This window comes from Dermochelys coriacea, chromosome 3 (assembly GCF_009764565.3).
Source record: "Dermochelys coriacea isolate rDerCor1 chromosome 3, rDerCor1.pri.v4, whole genome shotgun sequence".
Classification (NCBI taxonomy): Eukaryota; Metazoa; Chordata; order Testudines; family Dermochelyidae; genus Dermochelys; species Dermochelys coriacea.
The window spans coordinates 198,072,443-198,099,144 of NC_050070.1; the positions used below are offsets into that span (position 1 = coordinate 198,072,443).

At 38.6% G+C, this 26,702-nt stretch overlaps 1 protein-coding gene across 4 annotated transcripts in view; it reads right to left on the reverse strand.

The window, feature by feature from the left end:
- Positions 1–26,702, reverse strand: part of MACROD2 (mono-ADP ribosylhydrolase 2) — a 1,347,099-nt gene that overhangs the window by 377,663 nt on the left and 942,734 nt on the right. For all 4 annotated transcript variants that reach the window (XM_038394327.2, XM_043512065.1, XM_043512066.1 and 1 more), the window contains exon 7: positions 20,718–20,748. In XM_038394327.2, coding sequence (XP_038250255.1) covers positions 20,718–20,748 — 31 coding nt within the window. The remainder of the gene's footprint in view (positions 1–20,717; positions 20,749–26,702) is intronic.

Consider the following 26,702-nt stretch of genomic DNA (forward strand, 5'->3'; position numbering starts at 1 on the left):
GTGATGCTTAATGTGTTATGTAATGGGTTTTTTTTTGCTCAGAGTATTTCTGCAATGCACATGGGAAATGTTAGAACATCAAGCAGAGCACAATAGTGGAATAACAAAGGGAATGTCACCAAACACTGAAAGGGGACTTTTGCAGCTCTCATTGCCCTGACAATGCAGGGCTGTATATATGCAGTTAGAACACACACACATAATGCAAATATTTAGTAAATTACTCAATATGAGAGAGATTCTTAAATACATACATCTATATTTGTAGGTATAGATAATAATATCCATCAATATCACGTGTGCATATATAGATACATGCATGTGAGGGCAGATGCAATGTTTGTGTGTCCATACATAAATATTTAGACATACACACAATTATTCATTATTATTATTATTATTATTAATAATATTAATATTTATGATTCATCTATATATTTCTAACTTCTGAACAAGCCAAATTATCTTCCAAGCTTATGACATAATATAACAAAAAGTAATCTGAATAAAGGTGCAAACCACTAATCAACTGTGAAATCCCCATCATACACTGAATTGAACAGCAATAGGACACTGGCTTCATGTATAGTTAAGATTCCAAAAGGTTAAACAGCCATTTCTATCCACTGATTTAAATGCATGTGCCTTGCTGTTCTTTATTGAACAAAAGTGTACAAAAAATGATCCCACTTTCCCAAAGTGTACCTGCCTATACTGCAAGGACATATATTTAGTGATAAAAATATCAGTCTATAGTACTATAAATCCAATCCATTCACACAAACTCTAAATGACTATAGTCTAGAGAAGTGGTTCTCAGCCGTCTCCCTACTGGCGCAACCCCAGGACCTTCCTCCCTTCTAGTTGGGATCTAGCCAGGACAAGTCTGCCATATAGCAATATAGGAAGGGTAGAGTGCTCACGACTCCGAGACACCTATGCCCACCTAGCCTAGAGTTGTAGAATTATGCTTGTAGTAAGTATCCAGAGTAGCTATCTATCTGCTTTATAGCAATGGGGGGAAATATTCTAAAAAAATAAACAGAGATAGAATACGACTTCATTGAATGAGCAAGCCAGTTGGCCTTCAGACAGTTAGTGGAACACTAGTTTTATTTCTCAGCGGATTGCTAAGGTGAAATCTTAAGGTAAAGTCAATGACAAAACTTCCACTGGCTACAATGGGGCCAGAATTTTACTCCTTCTGTTCAGAGGCAAATAAAAGCCCACATCTCCTGTCCATCTGCAGATCCATGTAACTATCCCATCCTTGCAGGTCTCTCTCTTTGCTCTCCTGCAGAATAATGAAATTATACATGGACAATGACTAAAAAATATAGAAAGAAAACAAGCTGCTCAATTCCACTAAAGACTTGAGAAAAAAAAGGTGACACCCTAGCCTTGTCATATCAGCACTGCCCTTTAAAACCACTTCCACAGTCATTTTAGCTATTCTGCTTTCCAGTGCAGCCCTGAACCTAGTGGGATTATCAGAAAGCAACAGAGTACTCTGTAAAGGCTCTACGCATACAAGAAGAAACAAAAAAGTGTTGCATTATTTCTACTTAAGCACAGTTCTTATCTCCTTTCTAACAAGATTGCAAAGAAAATCAAAGATTTCCTAAGAGAGCATTGGGAGCTAGCTAAAAAATACACATATGCTTAGTGCCTTCTTAAAAATTCAGATACAAAAATTTCCTTTTATCATTTTCTCCTAAAGTCTTATTTGGAAAACTGGAAAGACGTTACAGTACCCTGACCCCGTGAAGGCTGGGTGAAAAGCAAGATACTATCTGAGGCACATTTAATCTAGTTAGTTTGATCTTTTAACAAATGCAGTATTGATTTTTGGTTTCTCTATATTATTCAGATTGATTTTTCACCTTGCCTACAGTAGTGATAAAAACATAGTAAAGGGTCACACAGACCAGCAGTTATTTATTCAGAAAATCTACAACAGTTGAAAGCTGAAATGCTTCCAGACAGATATGAGCTCAAAAATGCCACTACATTTTGGAAAATGAAAAAAAGAAAGAAAAAACTTCCTGTATTCAGTACTTAAAATGGCCTCTGTTTTTCACTTCATATTAGATCATTCTGTATGACATCAATCTCCACTACATAAAATGCTAAAAATGAATGCATGTGTCGTTCGTCTGGCATGACATATCCTGCATTATCTCAACATTTTCTGCATCAAATTTTAAAGGATGGAGAATTTTTCTCCTCACCTAGATGCAGTAATTCGTTCAGCATAATTTTTGTAGAAATCATTTACTTGGCAAGAGATGAGATACATCTGGAAATATATATAGATATAGATATATATTTTTATCCTGTAGGTTTACAACTATATTCACTTTTCTGGTACTGTATATATCAGCAGTTGGTCACTTTGCTCTGGCTACTTAACTTCTTTCTTGGCCATATTGTACAGATTTTGGGAGCTCAAAATGAAGTATGTGGACCCATCCTGCAGTGAGTCTTCACTTATTCCAATGCTGCATTAACTGTACAGGGTATCAGTCACATTCCACATCAAAGATTAAATAAATTTAAATAGAAACAGTGCTAGAGGACAGCATCCTAGGAAAACCTACTTTAAACCATGTAGAAAAGGACAACAACATACTCACAATATAAGACCCTGATCCTGCAAACAAGCATGTGAATAAATGCACTGCTCTCTATAAGACTACTCACATTGGCAAATGTTTACAAGATTGTATAATAGACCAAAATATAATCATTTCTCAGAAAATCTCCAAAAGGTTACATTTATTTTCCCATCTCCTGCTCCTATTTTTAGGGTGGTTTCTCATTTATACAAATTGTGTTATTTACACCCACTTTAGGCCCTTTTACACAGCCACAACAGCATAAAGGGAACTCAGTGTAAATGAAAATCAAGTCCTTCATCTCCAATATTGGTTAGATTATTGTGTTAATCAAATAAACTAATAATGGCCTAGGTTTTATCATGTTCCTCATGCTTTAAAAAGATCATAAAATTAATTGTCAAACAAGAATTTTAAAAAATATTATTTTCTGCTAACATCTATAATTTGCATTTCACTCCCAATTATGCAGTTTCTGAATCTTGCATACTTCAATCAAAAAGGAAATTAAATAAGTAGTTAATAGCACTTCCAATCCCACAAGTTCAAATCCAATTTACTCTTGATATGAACTTTAAATCTTATTAACACTTGTTTTAAATAGCATATCCAGCGTGTACCCAAAATAGTTGTCAAAGTATGGTGCTGAAATTTTTTAGCATCATTATACTAGCAAACTGTGTTTTGCTTTAGTGGATAACTGAAACTCCTCTTATTTATGAAGATTTATCATAACAAAATGTCAAAATCTCTGTTCTTCCCAATCTCAGTAAAGCCTGACCCTTAAGTGGAATCATTTAATTTGTCAGAGGATACCCTTCAGGAAAAATAAACTGGCCATTTACCATACATTCTTTTACAAGTTATTCTGCAAACGTGTCAATGTAAATAAGCATAGTCCCCAGTTAGAAAGATGGGTTATATCTGAAAAGAAAGGATCTGAAAAGAAGCCATCTGAGGCTGGTTTGATCAAGCTGTGAAAACAGGGGCAGATTAAGACATTTTTATTGTTCAACAGCCCAGTACAAATAAAATGCTGGTGTGGAAAACTGAAATTTAAATTACTTACTACCTGCCAGACAAGTTGATAACTTGCACTTAAAAAATCAGGCATTTCCAACCTGAGCCTTTCAGTGAAAACTGACCTGTTATCTCAATTTCCTTGTAAATGCAGCTGAGTGGCAGAAGAAATGAAGGGATTGTCCTACTACTTTGTCACATGTCTCCTGTGGCTCCACTCAGATAATTATGCCCTTCACTGCAACTCAGGAAAAGCACATTTTCCAGCTAGACATCAATATTTTAGATATATGACAAATTGTCTTAGAAAATAAAATTCCTGGATTGAGCAGAGGACATGGGAAGTGGCAGGCATATGGCAAGATAGTATGGAAGCCAGCAGAAAGTAGGGGAAAGCTCATAAGCTTACTAGATAGAGAGACAGACAAACAAGTATTAAGCAGTGAAAGTAGGACTAGAAAGTGTAAAAGTGTTTACAATCTTAAAAAAATGAGAGGAAAACATAAAAAGGAGTCAGCTTTTACATTATTGATATGGATTGCAAGAACTATAATCAAGAGACACTATAAGGAAAGGCAATAATGGTGTTAGATAGTTCAAGTTCCACTAACTTATCACAGTAAAAGGGCCTCTCACTCGATGCTATTATTTTCAGTGTATAATACAAAATGGCTTGTATCAATGCAACCATGCAGGCTGACAGCAATTCCGGGCTGCAGGGCAAAACAGTCAATCAACGCTCTTCCGGCATGGCCAGGAGCTCCCCTGCAGAGCCCCTGGAGCAGAAGCCCCCCTGCATGCCCACCAGAGGCCCCCTGCAGAAAGGGATCCTTCTGCCGCAGCCCAGCCATGGCAGACGGTGGAGGGACTCCCTCACAGCAAGCCCAGCTGTGGCAGGCAGTGAGGGGACCCCACTGCAGCTCGGCCTCAGTGGTGGAGGTGAGGGACCCCAGAGCACTGTGGGTGCTCCTCCCTCCCCCTTTTGTCAGGGATATTTGTAGTAAAAATCACTGTAAAGGTCACAGGCTTCCGTGAATTTTTGTTTGTTGCCCATGATTTTTAATAAAAATATCCGTGACAAAATCTGAGCATTATTTATAGGGGCTAGGCCAAAATCCCTAAGCTTAATGGAGTCAGCATAGGAGTAGAATGAGACATGAAACAGGACAGAGGAGCCGGAATTGAGAAGAGACATGGCAGGATTCACTTAAATGGGAAACAAAATTAGATAAGTGTTCCATAGTAAATTAATACAGTAAATGCCCCAGGAACATGTATTTTATCCTACTGTCATTAAACAAGATTTAAAATAAAACACAGAAGAGACAATGTAGGTATATAAGGGATTACAAAAGTAATCAAGAGTAACAGAGGGCACACATGGCATTAACACATCATGTTTTAGTGCTTAAAATAGGATCAAAATGATAACAAAATTGTAGGATGTATAAATAGAGCAGTTAAATACAAATCAGAGTCAATTATTCTACTACTGATAGAGATTAGATAAGACATGTTTAATTTACTGTGTTCACCACTTGTTGCCTTAATTAAAAGTATTTGAAAAATGGAGAACGCATTGGAGGGAGGGCAACTGAATGAAAGGGAGAATCAAGCATCTCAACATCAAAAAGGTTAGCGAAACCAGGTTTGTGTTCCTTAGAAAATAAGAGATTATGAGTGGGTCTCACTAAGATGTACAAAATTCTCAGGTGAATAGAAAGCATAATTGCTACAAGGCTATTTGAGCTACTGCAAACATAAAAACGAGGGAGTGTGAACTTAAGTGAAGACAGCTCCATCAAAAAGAAATTTGGGAAGCAATTCTTTACACAGATAGTAATAGAAACAAAGAGAGAACTGCCCAGAGCAGCAATCAGTGCAATTTATATAAACAGTTTAAAAATGAATTGGACAATTATTGGAAAGAAGAGTGAATGAGAAGTACCAGTGGTAGGCTCAAAGGGGTGGCAGATACACTAGTCTCTTGACTGTCTCTTGCTCTAAAATTGTAAATGTCTGACTTGGTTCCTATCAGTCTCCAGGGACACTTTTGGGATCTTTCTTGTATCTAAATCATGTAAAAGATTTGAATAAAACTATTAAGTAGATATAGCAAATAATAGGGTTTGCTGTCACTTAAAAAAGACGTAGACATTTTAGTGAGCATGTAGAAAACATAGCCTAATGGTCACAAATTGTACTTAAACTAGCAAAGAAGCATTGAATATATTAAGAAAGCATAGGTTAAATTAGAGTAGGAACACAGTGACTAGGAAATAAATTGGGTAAGATTCTGATAACTGCTCACACTGAGAAGTATCTTACTCAAGTAATCCCATTGATTTTAAGGGTAGCAGAATGTGGCCTTCATGATTTATGGACAAATTATTGCAGCCTTCAGTCTAATGATTTCCTGGAGTAAAACAGGGCAAACATACCAGATTCAAAGGATTAAACTAATGTCTATGATTTAATGTAAGTGTTCTGTTTATTTATATGGGAATTATGGCCCTGATTCAGCAAAACATTTAAACGCATGTTTAAGTCCATCACTGTCCAATGCACAGCAGAGGTTTGAATAATAGGTTTAATTTTAAATATGTGCTTCAGTGTTTTGCTGACTTCAGGTCTACTAGGATGATCTACCAATCTGGTGTGAGGAAGCTGTAATGGGTTTCATCATTACTGGACAAGCGAAGACTATGAGATGACCTAATAGATAAATTCACAGATGTTAATAGTTTTTAATAATCTATATGAAAAATAAACAAATATTGGGGAGTAATTTAAAACCAGGGGTCATATAATGCAAGTTACAAAAATAAGAGAAAACATGGAATTCGAGCAGAACTATTCCATACAAAGAGTAGGAAACCCATGAAACGTGTTGATAGTAACGGTGATAATTGCAAATAATAAAAATGAGTAGATTATGAGAAAACAACATTTATATGGAGAGAAAAGAATTTAGGACACCAAGCATGACAAAATGGGGAGCAAAGGTTGAAGTACACTCAAAAAGAAAAAAGTAAAGTGACCTCTTCTTGTCTAGCAACTGCTTAGAACACTGACATTGACAAAATTGGCTAAAGATTGTTCATTTATTAAACAGAACTTCATTATCAAGCAAAATAATCTGGTTTAAAACAGGAAGAGTTCATTAAGTGATGAGGTAGTTTGGTTGGTTGGTTTTCACACTTACTGGCAATGTTGCTCATAGAGAAATATTTCTATCAATTCCTACTCAAAAAGCATTCAACTGCATTCCGGGGTCAAGATCCACAAAAAATGTATGGTAATCAATGTGGCAAACCTATAAGGAGGTAAACTATAAAAATAGTAATAATAATAATAATAATAATAATAATAATAATAATAATAAAAAACCTGAAAAGACCAAAGATAATCTAAGAAAAGCTTAGAACATCAATTCTTTTCCAACAGATGCCTGAAATCCCACTTCAGTGACTGCCCTCAATGGAATGATTTTGAATAAACTCTGCAATTATTAAAGAAATAATAGTTAAATTTTTTATGTGGATTGAATGCAATTTTGTAAAGCCTTATTTATTAAAAAATCAAGTATCTTAAGGTTCCTAATAATTTGATTTGTCGCATGTTGAATGTTCCACATTACTTGGATGCCAAATGTGATAGATTCTACTGCTGCTTCTGATTACCTATATTCAGTAAAATAGTGACAACTCATTAATCAGGCCATAGGATAACTGGTCTGGTCTGAGATGCCATAAAATATAATCTTCATTAGGGATGACAGATAAACAGTGCCAACATGCACACTCATTATCTACATCATAGCTGACAATTTGATTAGAGGAGAGCATTGGTTCTAATGTATTTCTATTAAATGAACTTACTGGCTTCCAGTACATTAGTCTATACTAAAAGCTACCATGTTATAATCCACAGAGTACACAGAAAAATAAAAAGACTCATGGAGCTGTCCACAGTTATTAGCGAGCCTCTAAGTAGTATTATCATTTCCGCCCAGGGTCCCAGGTCACATTTATTGCTATGAAACATGCAGTGACTTCTAATATCTTTCTGGTTTTGGAACTGGGTTTTATTTCTCTAAAATGGACAAAAAAATCTCTTAATTGAGAGGGTTATTTAGCAATTGTGTTGTTCTTTTTGCTCACCCCGATAAGAGAAAAATAAAAGAATATAATCCACTAGTAAATATAGCCTGAAAAAAACTTGATTTTACTTTGCTGCTCCTGTTAATGGCAGCAGGTTAGAAAAAATGTTCGGAACTCATCATGGGCTGCTATATTATGTTTATAGCCTACAATGAAAAGCATGGTTAAAAATCTATCAATGGTATAATATTTAGTACCTATTATGGACATAAGCATACGACCTTATGGTAATTAAAGACATAAGAAAATTATTAATGTTCTTCAGCCACAAAGTGAGTCAGCTGAAAAGCTATTATGATTGCACTGTCAAAAGCTCACAGCCTACACTGTGCAATTCTCCTGATGAATGCAATTTACATGGATATATATTCTGCTTACAACTGATATTCATTTTTCAAACTTTGGTAATGATCTGGTGCATAAAACTTAAACTATACACAAGATACTGAGCAATCTTGGAATAGTTAATTAACTGCAATCCTAATATTTGGAACTACTTTTGTTTAACAGTTTCTAGGCCTCCGAATCGTGCCTTTTCTGCAGTTTGAATTCCGAACAGTTCATGATATCAACTGTTCCTTTTCAGAAATGCTCTTCTAACATCATAAAAACAAAGGAATATGAAAGTGAATTCTGAAAACCTTTTAACTGTCTTTCAGCTGGACTGATGTATTCACATTTAACAAGAGGAATGATGCAATTACTACAGTCACAACCAAGATTCACTGGTGCATATTTAGGGCCCCAAATCAGCAGGGTGCTTAAGCATTTGCCTAAACTTTAAGCACATGAGTAGCTGCACTGACATCAATAGGACTACCCGTATGCTCCAGTATTTTGCGGAATCAGATAATTACAGGTTCTGTCAGCATACTGTGTAGCATGTCAAATTTCAGCAGCAGCAACGATGATGCTCAGAAGGTGCGTCTGGTCGCATCTAAAATAATCTGTTATCAGTACCTCCTAACAACCAATGGACAGTTCTGTAGTAAACTTAAAGACTGTACAGCCTAATTCTCATTTACACTAAGACTTCTTTACACTACTTTGGCCAATTGCATTTATATTGATTTTAAGTCCTGTTCACACAACCGGAAAAGTACGAAGGGGAGCTAGTGTATGAAAATGAGAATCAAGTCCTATATAATACACTGATAATCTCCCCTCCCAGAGTTAATAAGCACAAGTGACAGTAACCCATTTGAGAGTCTCAAGGAGTGGTTAGTGCTCCGGAAGTAGAGAGGAGGGTAAAGTTATTGCTCTTATTGACCATACAGTGCATGTAGTCTCCACTGGATGGGTTTTACCATTGATAATCATGTATGGAGTAGTAACTCAGTAGGAATTAAGTTCCAACATGAATCAATCCTATGGAGGTTCAATCATTCAGAACTATATTCAAGTCCCTTTCACACATTGAAAAGTACCTTATTCAACAAGTGGTCTAAAGTAAGTCAATGGGACTACTCATTTGGTAAGGGGCCACTCAGTTTGAATAAGGGAATTTCACTTGCTCTTATTGAGCAGGAGAACAATCACAAAATGTGAGCATTAGATGATATTTTCTATGTGGATGCTGCAAAGCTGTTGCACTTTTAGGTTTTGTCTTATTTTTCTTATGCTAATGGGCAAAGAAAATATACCAGAAAATTTTATTCCTCAATCCCCTATTATAGGTAAGCCCTTCACCTAAGCACTAAACTTAACATAAAATACTTTACAAACCCCATTGAGAGAAAATAAATACTGTGTTATTCAAAATTAAATTGGAAAGTGATAAATGTAACTTTAATGTGGGGTAAAATATACAAGAATAAGCACTTCAGCAAACCATGCAAGAAGCCAAAAAGGTAGGGCTACAAAGAGATAATTCACAAATCAGATTGTAAAAGTATTAACTTTTTCAAGAGATTAAATATTCACTTTCTCAAACACAAGATATTAAATATTCACTTTTTCAAACACAAGCAAGATGGCACATCATTCCGTGCCCAAAATGAAATTTACGAGAAAGGCACGATTTAACATAATGGCCCAAATTCTTTTTAGGTATAACTTTGTTGAGCTCAATTGAGTTACAACAGAGGTGAACTGGGCTGACTAATATAAACTAGATAGATTACTGTAAATGCCATGGGCCAGTTTCTCAGCTGTTGCAAATTGGCATAAGCTCCTTTGAAGTCAATGAAGATACTTTGGTGTGACCAGGTACTGGGTACTGACCAGGAACTGCTGAGCCAGCCCTCTGTCACTCCAGCTCCAATTAAGGGAGGTCAATTGGAGCTGACTAGAGGAACCTGAGCCTGATGGGCAGAGGCGGCGCAGCTGCCAGCCTGATTAGCCTGGGGCTATATACAGGCTCAGAGGAAGGAAACAAAAGGGGGGAGAAGCCAGAGAATGGAAGGAAAGGAGTAGCTCTCCCCTCCTAGCTCTAAGAAAGATAAGCCCTTACGGCTGGAACCCCCAGCAATATATGGTGAGAGGTGGTGGGTTTGCACTGTGTAAATAAACTGCACCAGTGACTGCTGAGCTAGAAAGTCCTCTCGTGATTTTTGGTGCAGAGCAGAGGCAGGACCAAGGGGGGCCCTGCTATGCCATGTTACATCTGGCTTAGTCCAGCTGTGGATCTGGCCCAATATGTAATTCAGCAAAATAACACTTAACTAAGATCATAACAGTGGACAACATCATGAAGAGGGGGCACGACTAAAATAAAGTATCACATTCTGAATGCAACTTTTAGGAGTTATACACGTTACATCATTTTCAAAAGCATAGCTAAAGAAAATAATGTTAATTATTTAACAAAATGAATCTATTTGACTGAAGACATTTAATTCATTTATGTTGCCACTTTTCTCTTTTCTTCTGTATTCTGTTCATTGGATTAACAAATTGTCTTGGCGGGAGCCTGTTACCAATTATCATTAATGTGACAAAGATTTTCTGCAGTGGCCCCAACATTTCCACCTAAACCAAGAAGCCAACTAGCTCCCATGAGATCACACACCAAATCACTCTTCACTATTTAATTTAGGTGAGGTTATCTTCACTGATCTTGTAAGCCAGTGCATGGTGACTCTTCTTTATCAGGACTAATCTATTCGAGCCTCGGTCTGCAGCACTGACTGACAAAGTACTGGACTGGCACGTAATAATTTATCACATCAGCCTAACCATAGGACTGCAAGCAAACACTTTGTTTATGGGTGGTACTGGTGATAGACACACCAAAGTGTCTCCTTGTTCAGTCCAATGGGGCAAGTTGAAAGATTAGGCTGTCAGGCAAGCATGAGGCCTCATTTGTCTTCTGTGCTGCATAGGTTGCCCTGCACTGCAGCCAACAGTTGGTTGTGATTAATTTGTCAAGGTTGGCTATACAATGGAAATGAAGAAATGGATTGCCAGTTAGAGTTAGCCTTCTCACTGAATGCCCCTCAATCCAGTGCCATTCTACAGTAGTGACAGCTTAGAAATAAACTGAATTCAGCTCTAGTGAGCGGAAAACTGATCCTAAGTGTATTTTAAAGGAGTAGAAGTGTGTACAAGGTGAATTTTTTTTCTATAAAAACAGTTCAGTGGATGCTTGACTTATATGGCAGACTTGTTGTCAGGTACACAAAAAGGCTATCCATGTTTATTTTTGTAGTCAGTTTGTTAAAAATGCACTGAACTTTTGATTTAAAACTTAACACTGCACAACAAGGTGCACAGAAGATTTATTTCTGAACACCTCACTCCGAAAAACCCTGAAGGAGAATTTAACATATATACCACTACTGCCAAAAAACCCAACACTGACAATGTTTCTATTTTGAACAGAAGCTGTTAAATACATGCAGAATTCACTCTGAATCACACACCTAGAAAAGCGAATTCTGGCATTTAAATGTTATTCATCTGTGATAAACATCTGTGTTTTCATAATCTATTTTTACCTTTCATTAATGTATTTACTTCTGCAGAGAAGGTTATTTTTAAGCTGAAGACTAGGATCCCGGTGGGATGTATTAATGAAATAGGAAATAATTCCAGAGCTGCCAGAGCCTCTATATTTATTAATTCTTTACTTAATATATGTCACATACAGTAGTTAGGTATGCTTTTAAGTATCAGGATTGGATCCCCAATCCTGCAAAGATTTATGCGTGTGATTTAACTTAAGTACTATGAATAGTCTTCAGTAGTACTTATGTAGATTGATGAAGTTAAAGCATGTGCATACATGCAGTATCAGGACTTAACGTTTAATGTTCTGGTGAAAATACTGCTGTTGATCTTTATAGCTCAAGGAAATCTCATTACATCTCTAGAATACCTATGTTACCCCATTAATTTGTTCTTGCATTATTGTCTAAAAAGGTTGTCTACTGCTACTTTGCAAGGTCTCAGGTAGGGCATTTAGAAAAAAAACTCCTCCAGACTGTTATTTTAAAAAGGGTGAGCCAAGAAAAGGAACACTATGACCAATTTTCAGAGTAGCAGCTGTGTTAGTCTGTATCCGCAAAAAGAACAGGAGTACTTGTGGCACCTTAGAGACTAACAAATTTATTTGAGCATAAGCTTTCGTGGGCTACAGCCTACTTGCAGTAGAAGAAATGAATAGCCTAAAATTCAACTGTAGGCTATCGAAACTGCTTTAGGTATGAGGAAAGAGAAGCTAATAGACAGGAGGATAGGAGAAATAAAAACAATAGAGATTAAAACGGATTTTTAAATTAACGGGACATAATATTTTCAATTCAACACCTCAAGATGATGTATTCAGTGATGCTTTGCATTTTATAGACTGTTTTAAAAATAAAGTAGCCCTGTTTTTTATTTTTTTCTGAAAATTTGTCATGCTGTAGTAGATGTTGAATTCTCTTGTTGTCACTGAATTTTTGTTGCTGATACTGAATTGTCTTGAGACAGAAGAAAGGTGAATAGATTCTCAGTATTTCATAAAACACAGTGGATTAAGCAGGTCCTGAAGAGATAAAGTCAGAATCCATTTCCAGGCCTAAGTTGAGCTATCATTTACACAACCAACCACCACCAATTGGAAGTGGAGGAACTACTAGAACAGGAGTGGCCAAATTTACTGACCCTCCAAGCTTCATATGACAATCTTTAGAAGTTCGCGAGCTGGGGCACACCTGCCAGGGGCTCAGGGCTTCTGCCCCATGGGAGAGGCACCTGCCAGGGCTTCAGGCTTCAGCCCCACTGAAGCTTCAAGCACTGGCAGGTGCACCCCACGGAGCTGAAGCCCCAAGACCCCCCCTCCCTGCTGGGCAGAAACTCCTACCCCACCACCCCACTGCAAGGCAGAGGTCCCGAACTCCCCCAGCCCCCAAATCTGGAGAATAGGGGCTGGGGGTGGTGGTGGTGACTTGGTGAGTCATACTTTAAATGTAAAAGAGCTGCATGTGGCTCACAAGCTAGAGTTTGGCCACCCCTGTACTAGAATATACCTTGTAAAACAAGACCCCTGCTTGGAAACAGTAACAGTTATTCATTAAAGTGCACTGTCTGACTTTTTTTTTTTTAATTCTTTCTCTGCCTCAACTGCAGTTGCTCTTTCCAATGATGTATGGCAGCGTTCCTAACTAGCATAGGGATAGAAAAGGCACAGAGCAGTCAAGGAGCATGGAAAGCAGAAGCACCTATTCTTGGCTCTCAGGTATTTCGATTAGGCACAGAAAAGAAATTCCGTTGTGTCGTTCTTTTGTTGTGTTGCTGCACAATGAGCTAGTACTAGTCATAATATTAATATGTTAGGTGTGTTACATAAAGTCCCTAGTATTCAAGTGTACATCTCCCTCCACCCATCAGAGAGATTTTGAAAGGTCACTTAGGACTCCTTTATTTGCCCCTCCCCAGCTCCAACATTGCAAAGATTGCACATAGAGAGCCAGCTTCAACATCGTACGCAGCCTCTTTGCACCACCCTGGCAGTGCAGAGGCCAGCGTGTGACAGTCACTCACCAGCAGAAAATTTCCTTGGAAGAGGGAATTCCCTGCTGTTGTAAAACCAGCAGAGCTAATCTGTGCACCTACCACACCCGTCCAACATGCCTATCATCCATCGGTGCAAGGTCTAGAGACTATACACTAGAGGAGTAAGTTGGAATGGTCCCTGTGCTGCTCTCGCTCATGCTGGAGCCAGCTAGCACAGAATCAGGGAGCTGTAACCTGATCCCTGTCAACCCCCTTTTTCTCCCAGGTTGAGTGGGACTCAGACACAGGAGAGAACAGAGCCCCCATTGTATTTTTCCCAGCTAGTCTCTTTTCCCTTCCTCTTGCTTGCTGTCTCAGAGACCTTAGCATATTGCTGTCACTTAGGAAGGAGGCAGTAAGAGGGAGTCTCTGCACTGGAAAATTTACAACCTAAATACTAGGGCTGTTGATTAATCACAGTTAACTCACATGATTCATTCAAAAAAATTAATTGCAATTAATCGCAGTTTTAATCGCACTGTTAAACAATAGAATACCAATTAAAATTTATTAAATATTTTGGATGTTTTTCTACATTTTCATATATATTGTATTCTGTGTTGTAATTGAAATCTAAGTGTACATTATTTTATTACAAATATTTGCACTGTAAATAGTGAATAAAAAAATTAATTGCGACATGGCTGCTACTCTGAAAACTGTAAAAATGATAAACAAAAGCAATAGTATTTTTCAAGTCACCTCATACTAGTATAATGCAATCTCTGTCATGAAGTGCAACTTACAAATGTAGATTTCTTTTGTTACATAACTGCACTCAAAACCAAAACAATGTAAAACTTCAGAGCCTACAAAGTCCACTTAGTCCGACTTCTTGTTCAGCCAATCGCTAAGACAAACAAGTGTGTTTACATTTATGGGAGATAATGCTGTTTTCTTATTATTTACAATGTCACCAGAAAGTGAGAACAGGCATTTGCATGGCACGTTTGTAGCCAACATTACAAGATATTTACATGCCAGGTATGCTAAACGTTCATATGCCCCTTCACGCTTCAGCCATCATTCTGGAATCAAGTCAAAGTTTCTCCTTGTTAAATAGATCATGTGAATACTGCTTTCAGACTGTTGAGAGTTAATCAATTTACATTCTTTGCTAATAATGTCTAAGTATTTAAAATATATTCCAGAGAGAAAAGGACTGAGGGTAGGAAGAGAACAATTAGTAATGTGGACATGATGCTCTCTGAAATAAGATCTCTGTTAAATAATACATGTGACAATTTCTTATACAAGTACTATTGAGATTTCTAGAATTATTTAAATATTATAATTGCCATTTAGTAGCTGCTATATTTATACATTTTATATTTATCATACATAATATTTAACTATGTTTAATGTTAATAATAATTGCGATTACAAGTTAACCACTGAAAAAACATATATTGCTATCCTAGTGACTCTCAGATCAGCTCCATCGCAGCAACAGACACATGTTCTGGTAAACTTTACTCTTGGCTGAAATCTGACATTGTCCAAAGTAGGTGCTGAAGTGCTAATTTATTCTCTAGATGTATTATGTGAAATTGCTGTTGAAAGAAACCACAGAACAGAGCTAAAGAAGTGACATGAAGCTAGTTTATTTGGATTAAGGAATTGCAGATGGGGTTTTCGAAGGTTCTGGTGAGGTCAAAAATATTAGCGATTAGTTTTAGCAATAGAAGAGAATGTTAATACAAGAGGAAGTGTCCATATATGGACTTCTGGAATTTTGTTTTGACTGGGTACTTTTGATAAGATCTGTTATTTGTCCGTTTCTTCTTTGAGGGAAACCCTTAGGAACTTACTTCAGAAACTTTGGGCAACATCTTCCTCCCAACAGTGATTAACAGCACACCAGGGTCACACATGCTGATTCCAGAACTCAACAACACTGGGCTTTCTTTTTCCTGATCTAAAATATGCTGTGACCACACCAAATGAGGAGAAGGATTCACATGACATCAACTCCGTAGCTCTGTCCTAAGTAACTCTTTAGATATAAACCTAGGGCTCCTGCTGTTACTCTCTCCCTAGTATACCTATTCCACTTACTCCTGTTCTCTCTTTACCTTGTGCCTCACACAGTCTGGTTTAGCATACAGGACAAACTTAACCTTCCAACACTTTGCTTTGACCAGAGAGGCAAGCTAAAAACAAGACTGAACAACCTGATTCTAGAAAATGTGCCTGGTCTCAAGTCTGGCTAACAGGGGTGCATAATATGTGGGTTTCCTGTGAATTTCCAGCAATTAAACTACAAGCATCAGAGACATTCTGCATTCTCCTAGCTTTTCCTCTTCGGCTATGTCTACACGGCAATTAAAAACCCACAGCTGGCCTGTGAAGGAGAGATAGAAGGAATAAGGGAGTTTATTAAAATGTAAAAACAACAAGGAGTACTTGTGGGCACCTTAGAGACTAACAAATTTATTTGGGCATAAGCTTTCATGGGCTAAAACCCACTTCATTAGATGCACCTGATCAGGTGCATGCATCTGATGAAATGGGTTTTAGCCCACGAAAGCTTATGCCCAAATAAATTTGTTAGTCTCTAAGGTGCCACAAGGACTCCTCGTTGTTTTTACTGATACAGACTAACACAGCTACCACTCTGAAGACTATTAAAATGTAGACTTTCGTATGGTTTTCTCCACATTTTTGTTTTGTTTTGTTTTCAGTTTTAATTGTTTTTTAACGTCTTTACTTTCTAGGAGAGTTTAGTAAGTATTAAAACTGATTTCTTGCATTGGTATAGTTCAACAACAAAAAATAAGTGGCAACAGTACCTCAAACTTATATCACAAGTAATATGGCAGTAAGTAAAATACAGGAGAACATGGATGATAACATCCTAAAATCCCTATCCAAAGCTCAGATGTTTCTCCATCCTCAGAATCTATGATCTGCCATGAACACATTTCATGCCTTTAAATAACTCTTTGTTTTCACAAGCTGTAATGAGGGGGGGAGAGGGGGAAGAAGCGGGAACCAACCAGTTTAGGTGTGAAATTCTGTGCTTAGTCTCTTTCCAAAGATGTCTTTTCTGGAAAGATTTCCAAATCACATTTTTTTCTGGTAATTGTGAGTAAATCAGATTTATTAATGGTGACCAGTGTATATAGTCTGGGAATGCAGGTGTTTGATTTAAAAACAAAAACTTTTCAAACAGATATTGACCTTTCTTTGAACAAGGGAAAGAGGAAAAAGCACTGGAAGATCCTGAAAAGGAGAATTTACATCAGAATTGTTCACTTAGTTTGGCCTTACTCCAAAGTGCAGCATAAGTTAAGTTTTCTAGAAGACAACCCTCCTGACAAAGTTAACCTCAAGTATCTTTCTCATCTTAAAATATACTAGGTAAATATTGTGGCTCTGTTGCTTGGTAATTACTCTAATAGCTGGCAATTCCAAACAATACTGGATTGACTGAACAATCCTTGGGAATCTTTTCCAATTATTAATTCAATATGTTCCTGCCATAAGGGAAAGTACTTGTTAAAGTCATCTCTCAGTTGACTAATAATAAATACTTATAATCAGCTCTTATACCATGCTTTTCAATCAGTAACATTCAAAGCATTTGCAAAAGGAGGTAAGTAGCATTATGCTGGTTTTACAGGTGGGGAAACTGAGGCACAGAGCATTACCAAGGAGACATATATGGACACATGAATTCTCCATTCCTTGTGCCTTCTCTATTTTTTATTTTTGGGCTGATCATCATTTTGTCACTATATCAGAGATTACTCAGATCTCCAAGCAAAAAGCAATACAGTTTTTAATTCAAAGAGTCTTTGGGCCTGATTCTAATCTGTTTTACACAGATTTACAAGAAATAAGCACCAGGCCTTTTCTAACTAATTTTTTAAAACCTTTAATCCTTCCTTTGAATTCATCAGTCTTGAAAAATGAAGACACCCCAGAGTCTTCTTTTAGACATCTGGCATAGTGCCTTAATGGCAACTTGCCTCTGGCCTTCTCACGGCTTTAACTTGTTCAAGTTGGAACACTTTCTAAGTGTTTCTAAGCATTCTAAGAAGCTGGAGTGAGGAGAGTGCATTTTGGGAGGAATGTAGACTTTTCCTCCATCAAACGTCCTCTCATGAAAAGGAACCTGCTGTTAACCAAAACTTAATAGGAGGCTTACTTTAGTCTTCACACCTTTTTTTTCTGAGGAAGAAGTGTTCTGAAGTGATACAAACAGGAAAGGCTTTTCTCTAGAACAGAGTGCCTAAGGAGACCAGGGAGAAGAAAAGCAAACCAAGCATTTAGAAGAACACTGAGCAAAACACAGGCCTCAATCCCACAACTGGATCCACAGAGGTGAAACCCTACCAATTGACCAGAGCCCCGCTGAGTTTGAGTTGAAGCTCAACTTTCAGTGTATAGGGCTCTGCATGGGCACATGATTTGTCTGCAGGGATCTGACTGCAGAATCAGGGTCATATATTCTTTAACAAAGAAAATAAATATTTTCTTATTAGTATGTGTGAAACAATATTCATTATAAGAGTAGTTTAGAAACAAGCTTATGTGACATATTATCCAATAAGATCACCTGAAGTGAAGTACATTTAAAAAAACAAAACCCTAAGACCTTACCAAAACAAGACACTCATTACATATGCCTCTCCCCATAGAAAGAGGTTGAGATAATAAACACCATATGACAGGTGTGCAGTCACATTGCTTAATGCATAACTGGAGTGCACTCAGATATTATTGTGATGAACATCTATATGGAATAGAAAAAATTCACTTGCTGTCCTAGGCAATGGGAATCCCTAAAATGTGTGTGTGAAGGGGAAAAACACAACCACCACCAGCACCACTAAGCAGATCTTTGTGTGTTGTGTATGTGCCCTGGTCCCCAAATGTATTACATAAAACAACATCACTGGCAAGTTCATCACTGCACAGGAACTGCTGTCACCCTTTCTTAAATCTGTCAGCATTTCAGATCTCACACAGAGACTTGCCCTTAGCAGCGACCAGATGAAAATGCTCTTTCAAGAGTCATGTCTGAGAATTCCGAAAAAAAGCAGGGATCAATAGCTTGGTTTTTTAAAAAAATGTCATTCTCACATCTCCTTGAAAATTAGATGGCAAATATTGAAATGCAGAGCAGTAGCTCAGTTAGGAGTTTGCGTGCTGACAGCCTTTTATAGAAAACTATGGAAAACCAGAGTGTCTTGGCAGAAATATGCTCAGCTCCTTGTACACCAATGAAAACAACAAATACATATGGAAACTCAATCTGCCATACTATATAGCGCTTCAGCTGTGCCTTAGCTTTTCAGCTTAAAAAAAATTCAATGACCATCTCAAAAAGTACCATTACCTGGGAAAAGGAACTCAAGGTTCTATCTAACTTCCTTTTAGTTACCTCAGGGAACCATGTTTCTTATATGCAGGGGCTTACTTTCTATTGACTAATCCAGCTCTCATAAAATGAGCTGTAATTGTTTGTGCTTTTCATTTGCTAGTAAATTCCATACACATGCATCATGTCTGGCGTCTTTTTGCAAACTAATAACAAAAATATGTCCATGTTAAGACTTAAGGAAAAAGTGTGCACATTATCCAAAACGTCCATGAATGAAATCCAGAATTTTCCCTAGAAGATAAGGTATTTGGAGACTGAGGCAAAGATTTATCTGCAGTAAGTCCATATCTGGTGATTTCTAAAGTTTCTAAACTGCAACTGTAATCTTCTCATCAGTAACATTAATACAGCTGGAAGAAGAAAAAAAGGAACTGTACAAGAAAGTAATTCCTTTTCCACTTTCTGAAATCTGATTCAAATTAACAACTATCAAAATAATAAGCCTGGAATCAGCCTATCCAATGTTATACTGATACTGGTACATGATAAAAAGATTTACATTTTTCTTACATTAAAAAAATAATAAAGCTGTCATGCTTTTGTGAATCTTTTTTCTCCTGCATAATATCTGATTAGCCAATCCTAATATTAACTCAGCAAAATGGCTGCAAGTTAATATATCTGATGTTTGTACAATAACTAAGAATGATTATTATGGTAACACTTAGTTCTTCCATGATGTTTTAAATTTGCTGCACTGCTAGTCTCTCTATTACCTTAAGAGAGATTAAAAATAACAACACTACCTATTATAATTATATACGCATTTTAAAACATTAAATGCAAAAAAAAAAGCAATTTACTAGATTTTAACGCAAGAAATATATTTGTATCTACCAGTAAAGAATCTGCTCCACCCCTAATAGTCTCCATTCATTTCTCCATGCTGCTTTTTATGTATGCCACACCCTCCTTGAACCCGCCTCTTTCCACCTCAAATAACTCTTCAGTGGCCATCTGTCCCGTGATTACTACAAGAAAGTGGATGACTAATAATGGACAGGTTGAATTAAAATAATAAAAATGTATATTCATATATATAAATATTTGCCATCTTTTGATAGTATCCCTCTCCCTCGTCCCTTCATAAATCACCAGTTGGGGAGCAAACAAATTAAAAAAATAAAAACAAAAAATGATGGAACTAACAAGACACGTCCCCATCACTGTGGCCACTTTCCCTGCATGATGTACAAAGTTCCCCATATCTTAGTTTTTTGTCTCCACAGAACCCTATCCTGAAAGCATTTGCTCATGCTTAACTTTGCACCATTGGAGCCATATGGGTGTAAAGTTAATAACGTGCGTAAGTTTTTGCAAGATCAGGGCCTTAACCTATAAGCTCTTTGGGGCACAGACTATTTTACTCGTACAACAAGAGCCCAATCATTGTCAGATTGGATGCTGTTTGTATAATAATAAAATACTAATTCATGCACTAGCCAAAATGATCTACAAAGGCACAAAAACATCTGTTTAAACAACACCAACCATTTGCTATGAAGAAAATCCGCTTAAATGGTACCTAATAATAGGTCTACTTACCATAAATTCCTGTTGAAATACAGGGGAATGCCTGTAAAAACAAACAAGAAAATAAGTGGGATTTTTGGTTTTGAACTTATTAAAACCAGTACTGTTTTTAAAATGCCTATTTATCACCACAGATAGATGCATACCTTAAAATGCCTATTTCTCACCACTGATAGATGCATAGATACCTAGGACAGGAGTAGGGTACAAGACATTTGTTTTCTTCTAATACACACAGTAGAGATTGAAAAATTCAACCCCTGGGTTAGAAAACTTTCCCTGGCCAATGAAGGCCTAAGTAATGAAAACACTGCAGTGTTTCCAGCACTTGTGGTTGTGAATGTGCCAAATGTGAACTAATTCTGTGCTATCTACAGTTCTCCTGCTGCCCATAGTTGCACAAGGGCATGTCTACACAGCAAAGAAAAACCCACGGCAGGCCTGTGCCAGCCGACTCAGGCCTGCAGGGTTTAAGCTGCGGGGCTATTTCACTGCTGGAGCCTGGGCTATAAGACCCTGAAGGGTGATGGGATGGTCCCAGGGGGCTCCAGCCTGAGCCTGGAGGTATACCCAGCAATGAAACAGCCTCACAGTCTGAGCCCCACGAGCCCGAGATGGCTGGCATGTGTGTAGATATACTCAGTGATGAGCTACCAAAAGCTGAAGAACTGGTTCCTTTAGTCATTCCGGGTCTTCGGCGGCACCGAAGGACCTGCTGCCGAAGTGCCGCCGAAGACCCGGAGCGCCGCCGGGTGAGTAAAAATTAAAAAGGGATTCTCAGGGGAGCCTCCCCAGCCGAGAACTCAGGCAGACAGGACAGGACAGTCCCACAGGCCAGATGTGGCCCATGGGCTGGCGTTTGCCCACCCCTTTAACAACTGGTTCTAAACCAGCTTCAAAATTTAACAACTGGTTCGCGCGAACCGGTGCCTACCAGCTCCAGCTCACCACTGGACATACTCCAAGACTCTAGTTACTCGCAAGCTTGCAATTGAGAAATGAGCACCAATTGCCAATAAAATGTTAATTTAATTCTGCTTCTACTGATTGGGAAAACTACAAGCAGCAGTGGAGAAGTAGAGCTATTCACAGGAAAAAAGGATCCAAAAAAGAGAGGAATAACGAGGTTAGCAGAGAAATTAATACCCCATGAGCACACCTTGTAGCTGCAGGAGACCAAGGGAAGGGTAGAGTAATAAATTGCAACCAAACAGTAAGGAACTCTGAAGATTTTTTGCAGAGTGAACGGTGAGGAGAGAAGCCAGAAGCTGAAGGAAATGAAAAATAGCACAGACCTACTAGTTAGAAGACAATACAAAAGATGGAGCTCTTAAGCAGTGTCAAAGGACAGTAAACTGAGAGTAAAGACAAAACACACCCTCTTTCCCTGCAGCTGCCCCTGGTGAGTAATTTTAATCCTCTGCTTGTAGGTTGCTGATACAAGTCATAACAGAAAAATCATATATTTGTTAGGTTGCAAACAAACAGTCATTATAAAAGTTACACAGTCAGCAGAGAAATTCAAGGTAAAAAGGAGTGTTAGCAATATTTTACCAGTCATTGAAAATTAAATCCTAGGATTGTTGTTCATTTCTAAAACAACCGCCTGTAATTAACAACTAGATGGCTCCCTGGTAAGTTTTGGGGGTGGCAGTAACACAAGTACGGCAGAAAAAAAAAACTGGCACTGTTTAGAGCTAAATATCACCATTCTCTGAAAACTCAAGAGTTAAAATATTTAATAAAACATGACTGTTTCATTATCACAGGAAGCGGGCAGCTGTCACTGATAGACCTCAGACACCCCATTTTCTTTTATTACAGTATGTTATCTTCAGAATAGCTGGAAACTTTTCCAGCATTTTGAAATCATGCTGGGCTTGTGTGCCATACTCAATACACATCCATTGTTGCTAACATTTAAGGTTTTTTCCCCCTAGGGACAACTTTCCAAATAAAGCAGAGGCCTGAGAACACTAGGCCTCCAGATGCTAGAGACTTGTGTGTGCAGCCATATCTTTAAAAAAAGTTAGAGATGGCCATTAAGAGGAGCTGTATTCAATGTTTTTGTTTTCTAGAAAAAAAAACCCACTATCACTCCTGCAGCAAACATATACAGATGTGCTATGCTACCAAAATTAACAAAAAATTGTAATGTTTCCTAATACACTAATGCAAATAAAAGCAGTTTGTCAGAAATTACACTCTGGTGAATGCAAGGGCAGGTAACCATACATTCATTACATATGGCCCATATGTAAATTCTATTTCAAAGCATTCAAATAATTATACATACTTAGGCCAGAAGAGAAAAATAAAGAAAATTTCCCCACATCATGTTAATATAATTTGAAAGTAAAATTCACTCAGGTGTGAAAGGCCTGATGCAATGACCTACATCTCAGTGTGGCTGGGAGGAAAAGGGGCATGGGCCAAAAAGCTATGAAAGTGCTGCATTATCTCCTCCAGTAGGTGGTCTTTGCATGCTGCAGAGGATGGTTTCTGTGTTAAATCGAAACCAGATAAAACCATAATGATTGGGTCTGGGGCAGGTTAGGTTTGGGATCACAGGATCCACATTTATGGAGATTCACTGGCCTGTAACCCATACTTATCTATCAATTGACTTGATAATGCAGTAATTTGTAAGAATATCAAATCCAATCAACTAAGGTCTAGGAACTTAATTGCATTCTCTTTCAGAAATAGTAAATTAATATATGAGACAAAGCTTAAATTATATTACTGCCAAGCTATTCTGTGATCTGCACTAAGACAGCTAATGGATCTAAGCTTCTCATATATTGAAACTGAGTATATTTTTCTTGCCTCCCTGTTATGATTGTGTAACAATCTTGGATCATCATCAGAGTTTGAACCCAGGACCTCCATTACAGCAGCACAGACCAGTCCCACTTGAGCTAAAGAAATAACTTCATGAGCCAGTAGTAATAGGCTCTTATTCAGCAACTAGAGGGAGACACAACATACACCATGCCAAGTGTGGGTTACAAATGCATGACTACATTTTACTTTTCTCCCAGCTGTATGTCTGAAGACCTGCACCTCTGTGAGTCAGCCTGGATTTTGCCTCCACCAGAAGAAACCAAAGCCTTACTACAGAAATGGTCTTATGCTCTTGCCTTCTCTTGTTACACTTATTATGTGATGCCATCTTTGCTTCCCACCTCTGGTCTTACATTGATCATAGTAAAGGAGAAACACAGAATCTGACCCAAAGTCTCGGATATCTGCTCTCATGCTTGCTCTGAATCCCTAGCTAACATGAGTCAACAGAGAGGGGAAAGGAACCATTCTTTATTTAGTCATACAGGAAGACATTATTTCAGAGCTAATGCTTGCTTTTTATTTAACCAGGGAATTAATTAGGACATAATGATTAAGAAAGGAGATGTCTAATGGAAAGATTATGTTTCTCTTTCTCATATATATACATACACACACACACACTTAAATAAAGTGGAATCGAATTATAGTCGATAATTCCTACTCGCAACCATTGCAACTGACAGCCTGAAAAATACTTAGCTTTGTAGTTTGTACCCTATCAATCACAATGAATCAGTCTATTAAGGAAATGAGAAATAGAACTGAAATAATGCTTCTAATTATAGAGCTCAGGCTAAAGTGGCTGCATACCTTGTAGTAATGAAAAAAGGAGGGAATGGCTGTAACACATTCTAACAGGGGACGCTAAAATCCAGGGGTTTTTTTCAGTTTCAAAATTAAAGATGTAATAGTTCCAGATGATTGTTTCCTCTTTCAAATCTCCCCTATGGAGCAATGCTTGGAGACTGTGGGACAATGGGAGTCAGCAGCAGAAGTTACAGGTCTCCTCTCCTGCCTTGTCCTATATTCCTGAATAAACTAAGAAAAAAGACTGGAATCATCCTGTAACACCCACCTCTCACAAGCACCCTCTTCTGGTTGGTTGTGTCTGCCATCTTTAGACCAGTCCTGTCCCTGGCATCGGGCCATAATCCCAGGGCTTCCTCCCTGGAAGCAATGGTTTCACCCTCTTAGTCTGTTCAGTCCCCTTCTTGGGGGTTTATTGCTGTCCAATTGTATGCCCTTCGCCAGTGGGCTATGCGGGGGGACACAGGCCAACCCACTACTTCAGGACCCAGTCCAGGAACCATAAGAAAAGCAGTCACTCACCACTGTGTCCATTTACCAAAACTATCTTCAGTTCCCTGGACCACTTCCCCGCAGCCCCAGCCTTCACCAATAGCTTATCCTTAACTCAGGGCCCTTCTAAATTCAGACCCAGGCAGCCAGGAGCTATTCCTTGCTCCCCCACTCTCTATTAGCACTGAGCTGTCATTGTGCTGCAATTCTCTTTGGCCAGCCAACAGCACCATCTACACTCCTCTAGCTCCAGTAACTCCAGAACTTCCTGTTTTGGGCTCTGCAGCTCCTTTTTATAGGGCCCTCCTGGGCCCTGATTGGCTGCCCCCTGCATCCTCTCTGATTGACTGCTTCCTCTGGAAGACTTCTCCACTGCTCCTTTCCTCGGAGGAGTGTGGCAGGACCCTGAGACCTCCAGCAGGAGGCCTCTGGGCCTAATCCACCCCCTCAAATATCTAGTGGAGGCTTCCACTAGCTGCTACCAGGTCCTCTTTGCTCCAGGCCTCCTAGTCCAACACTGCACAAGACATATGTAAGGAAAATCATCAGTGATAATTTGAAACTAACATATATATCAGAAGGCAGGAATCTGGGGTGCAACAGATATGGAGTCTTTACCAGCACAGGACAGTCAGCTCTGCAACTTCTTTGCAGCATACACAGACAGCACCATCCTTCAGCTTCCCCCATGCCTGAGCAGACTTAGCACCTGCATCAAGAATAGGTGGCTGAAACTAAGACCAAACAAGATGGATCTAATTTAAGGTCTTGTTGCTGATTGTTTAGATACTAATTGGACTGGGCCACAAAGTGTATATCTACACTGCAATTAAAAACCCACAGCTGGCCCATGCCACCTGACTCAGGCTTGCAGGGCTTGGTGTATGGGGCTCTTTCACTGTGGTGTAGACGTTTGGACTGGGGCTGAAGCACACACTTGAGGACCCTGTGAGGGGGGAAGGTCCCAGAGCTCATGTCAGTGGTGGGCAACCTGCAACAGACACGGCCACCCGCAGCTCCCTGCATCCCACACCACTTTCCCGCGGCCACTGGGAGCTGTGGGTGGCCATGCCCGTGGATGGTCAGTGTAAACAAACAGTCTCGCGGCCCACCAGCGGATTACCCTGATGGGCCGCGTGCGGCCCGCAGGTTCCACTCCACTGGCTCAGGCTGTATCCTGAGCCGGAATGTCTACACCGCAACTAAACAGCCCCTTAGTCCAAATCTGTGAGCCCAAGTCAGCTGGGTGTCTACATGCAGTGTGGAGGATATCCAGAGATCTCAGGGATTGCCTCACTCCCCATGTCCAAAATCTAATATTGCATCTGTGTTCATTAAAGGCACTAGAGCTGACTGTGCATGGCTGGAATCTTGCAAAGACTAGGTGACTGGATTTTCTTTACAGATATACCATGAGAGACAGATTAGAGAATTTCATTTCTTTAAGGTGTTGTTACAGCCATCATCACATTCTTTCATTTCCATTCACAAAATACACTTCGGCTCTTACATTGTTGAGCAGCCTCTGGATAGTTTTGTTTTGGTTTTTTTTGTTAATGACTTTGTAGCCACAACACAACCATTATCTTGCTTTCTGTTTCTATCATGCATCTGCAAACATCTGTGAATGGAGCTACAGGCTGTACAAAATTCTAGCTAGTTATTTCTGAATACCAGTCTTAGTGTTCTCTCTGGCCATTACATGGATGAACTTTGTGGTCTCAGCTTCCTCCCTCATAACGAAATGATCAGAGCATAAGACCAGCAGATATGATTTTGTAAACTATTACACAGCTTTTATTCACCACTTTGGAGAGACCCATGTCTGAGATAACATTTCAACTAAAT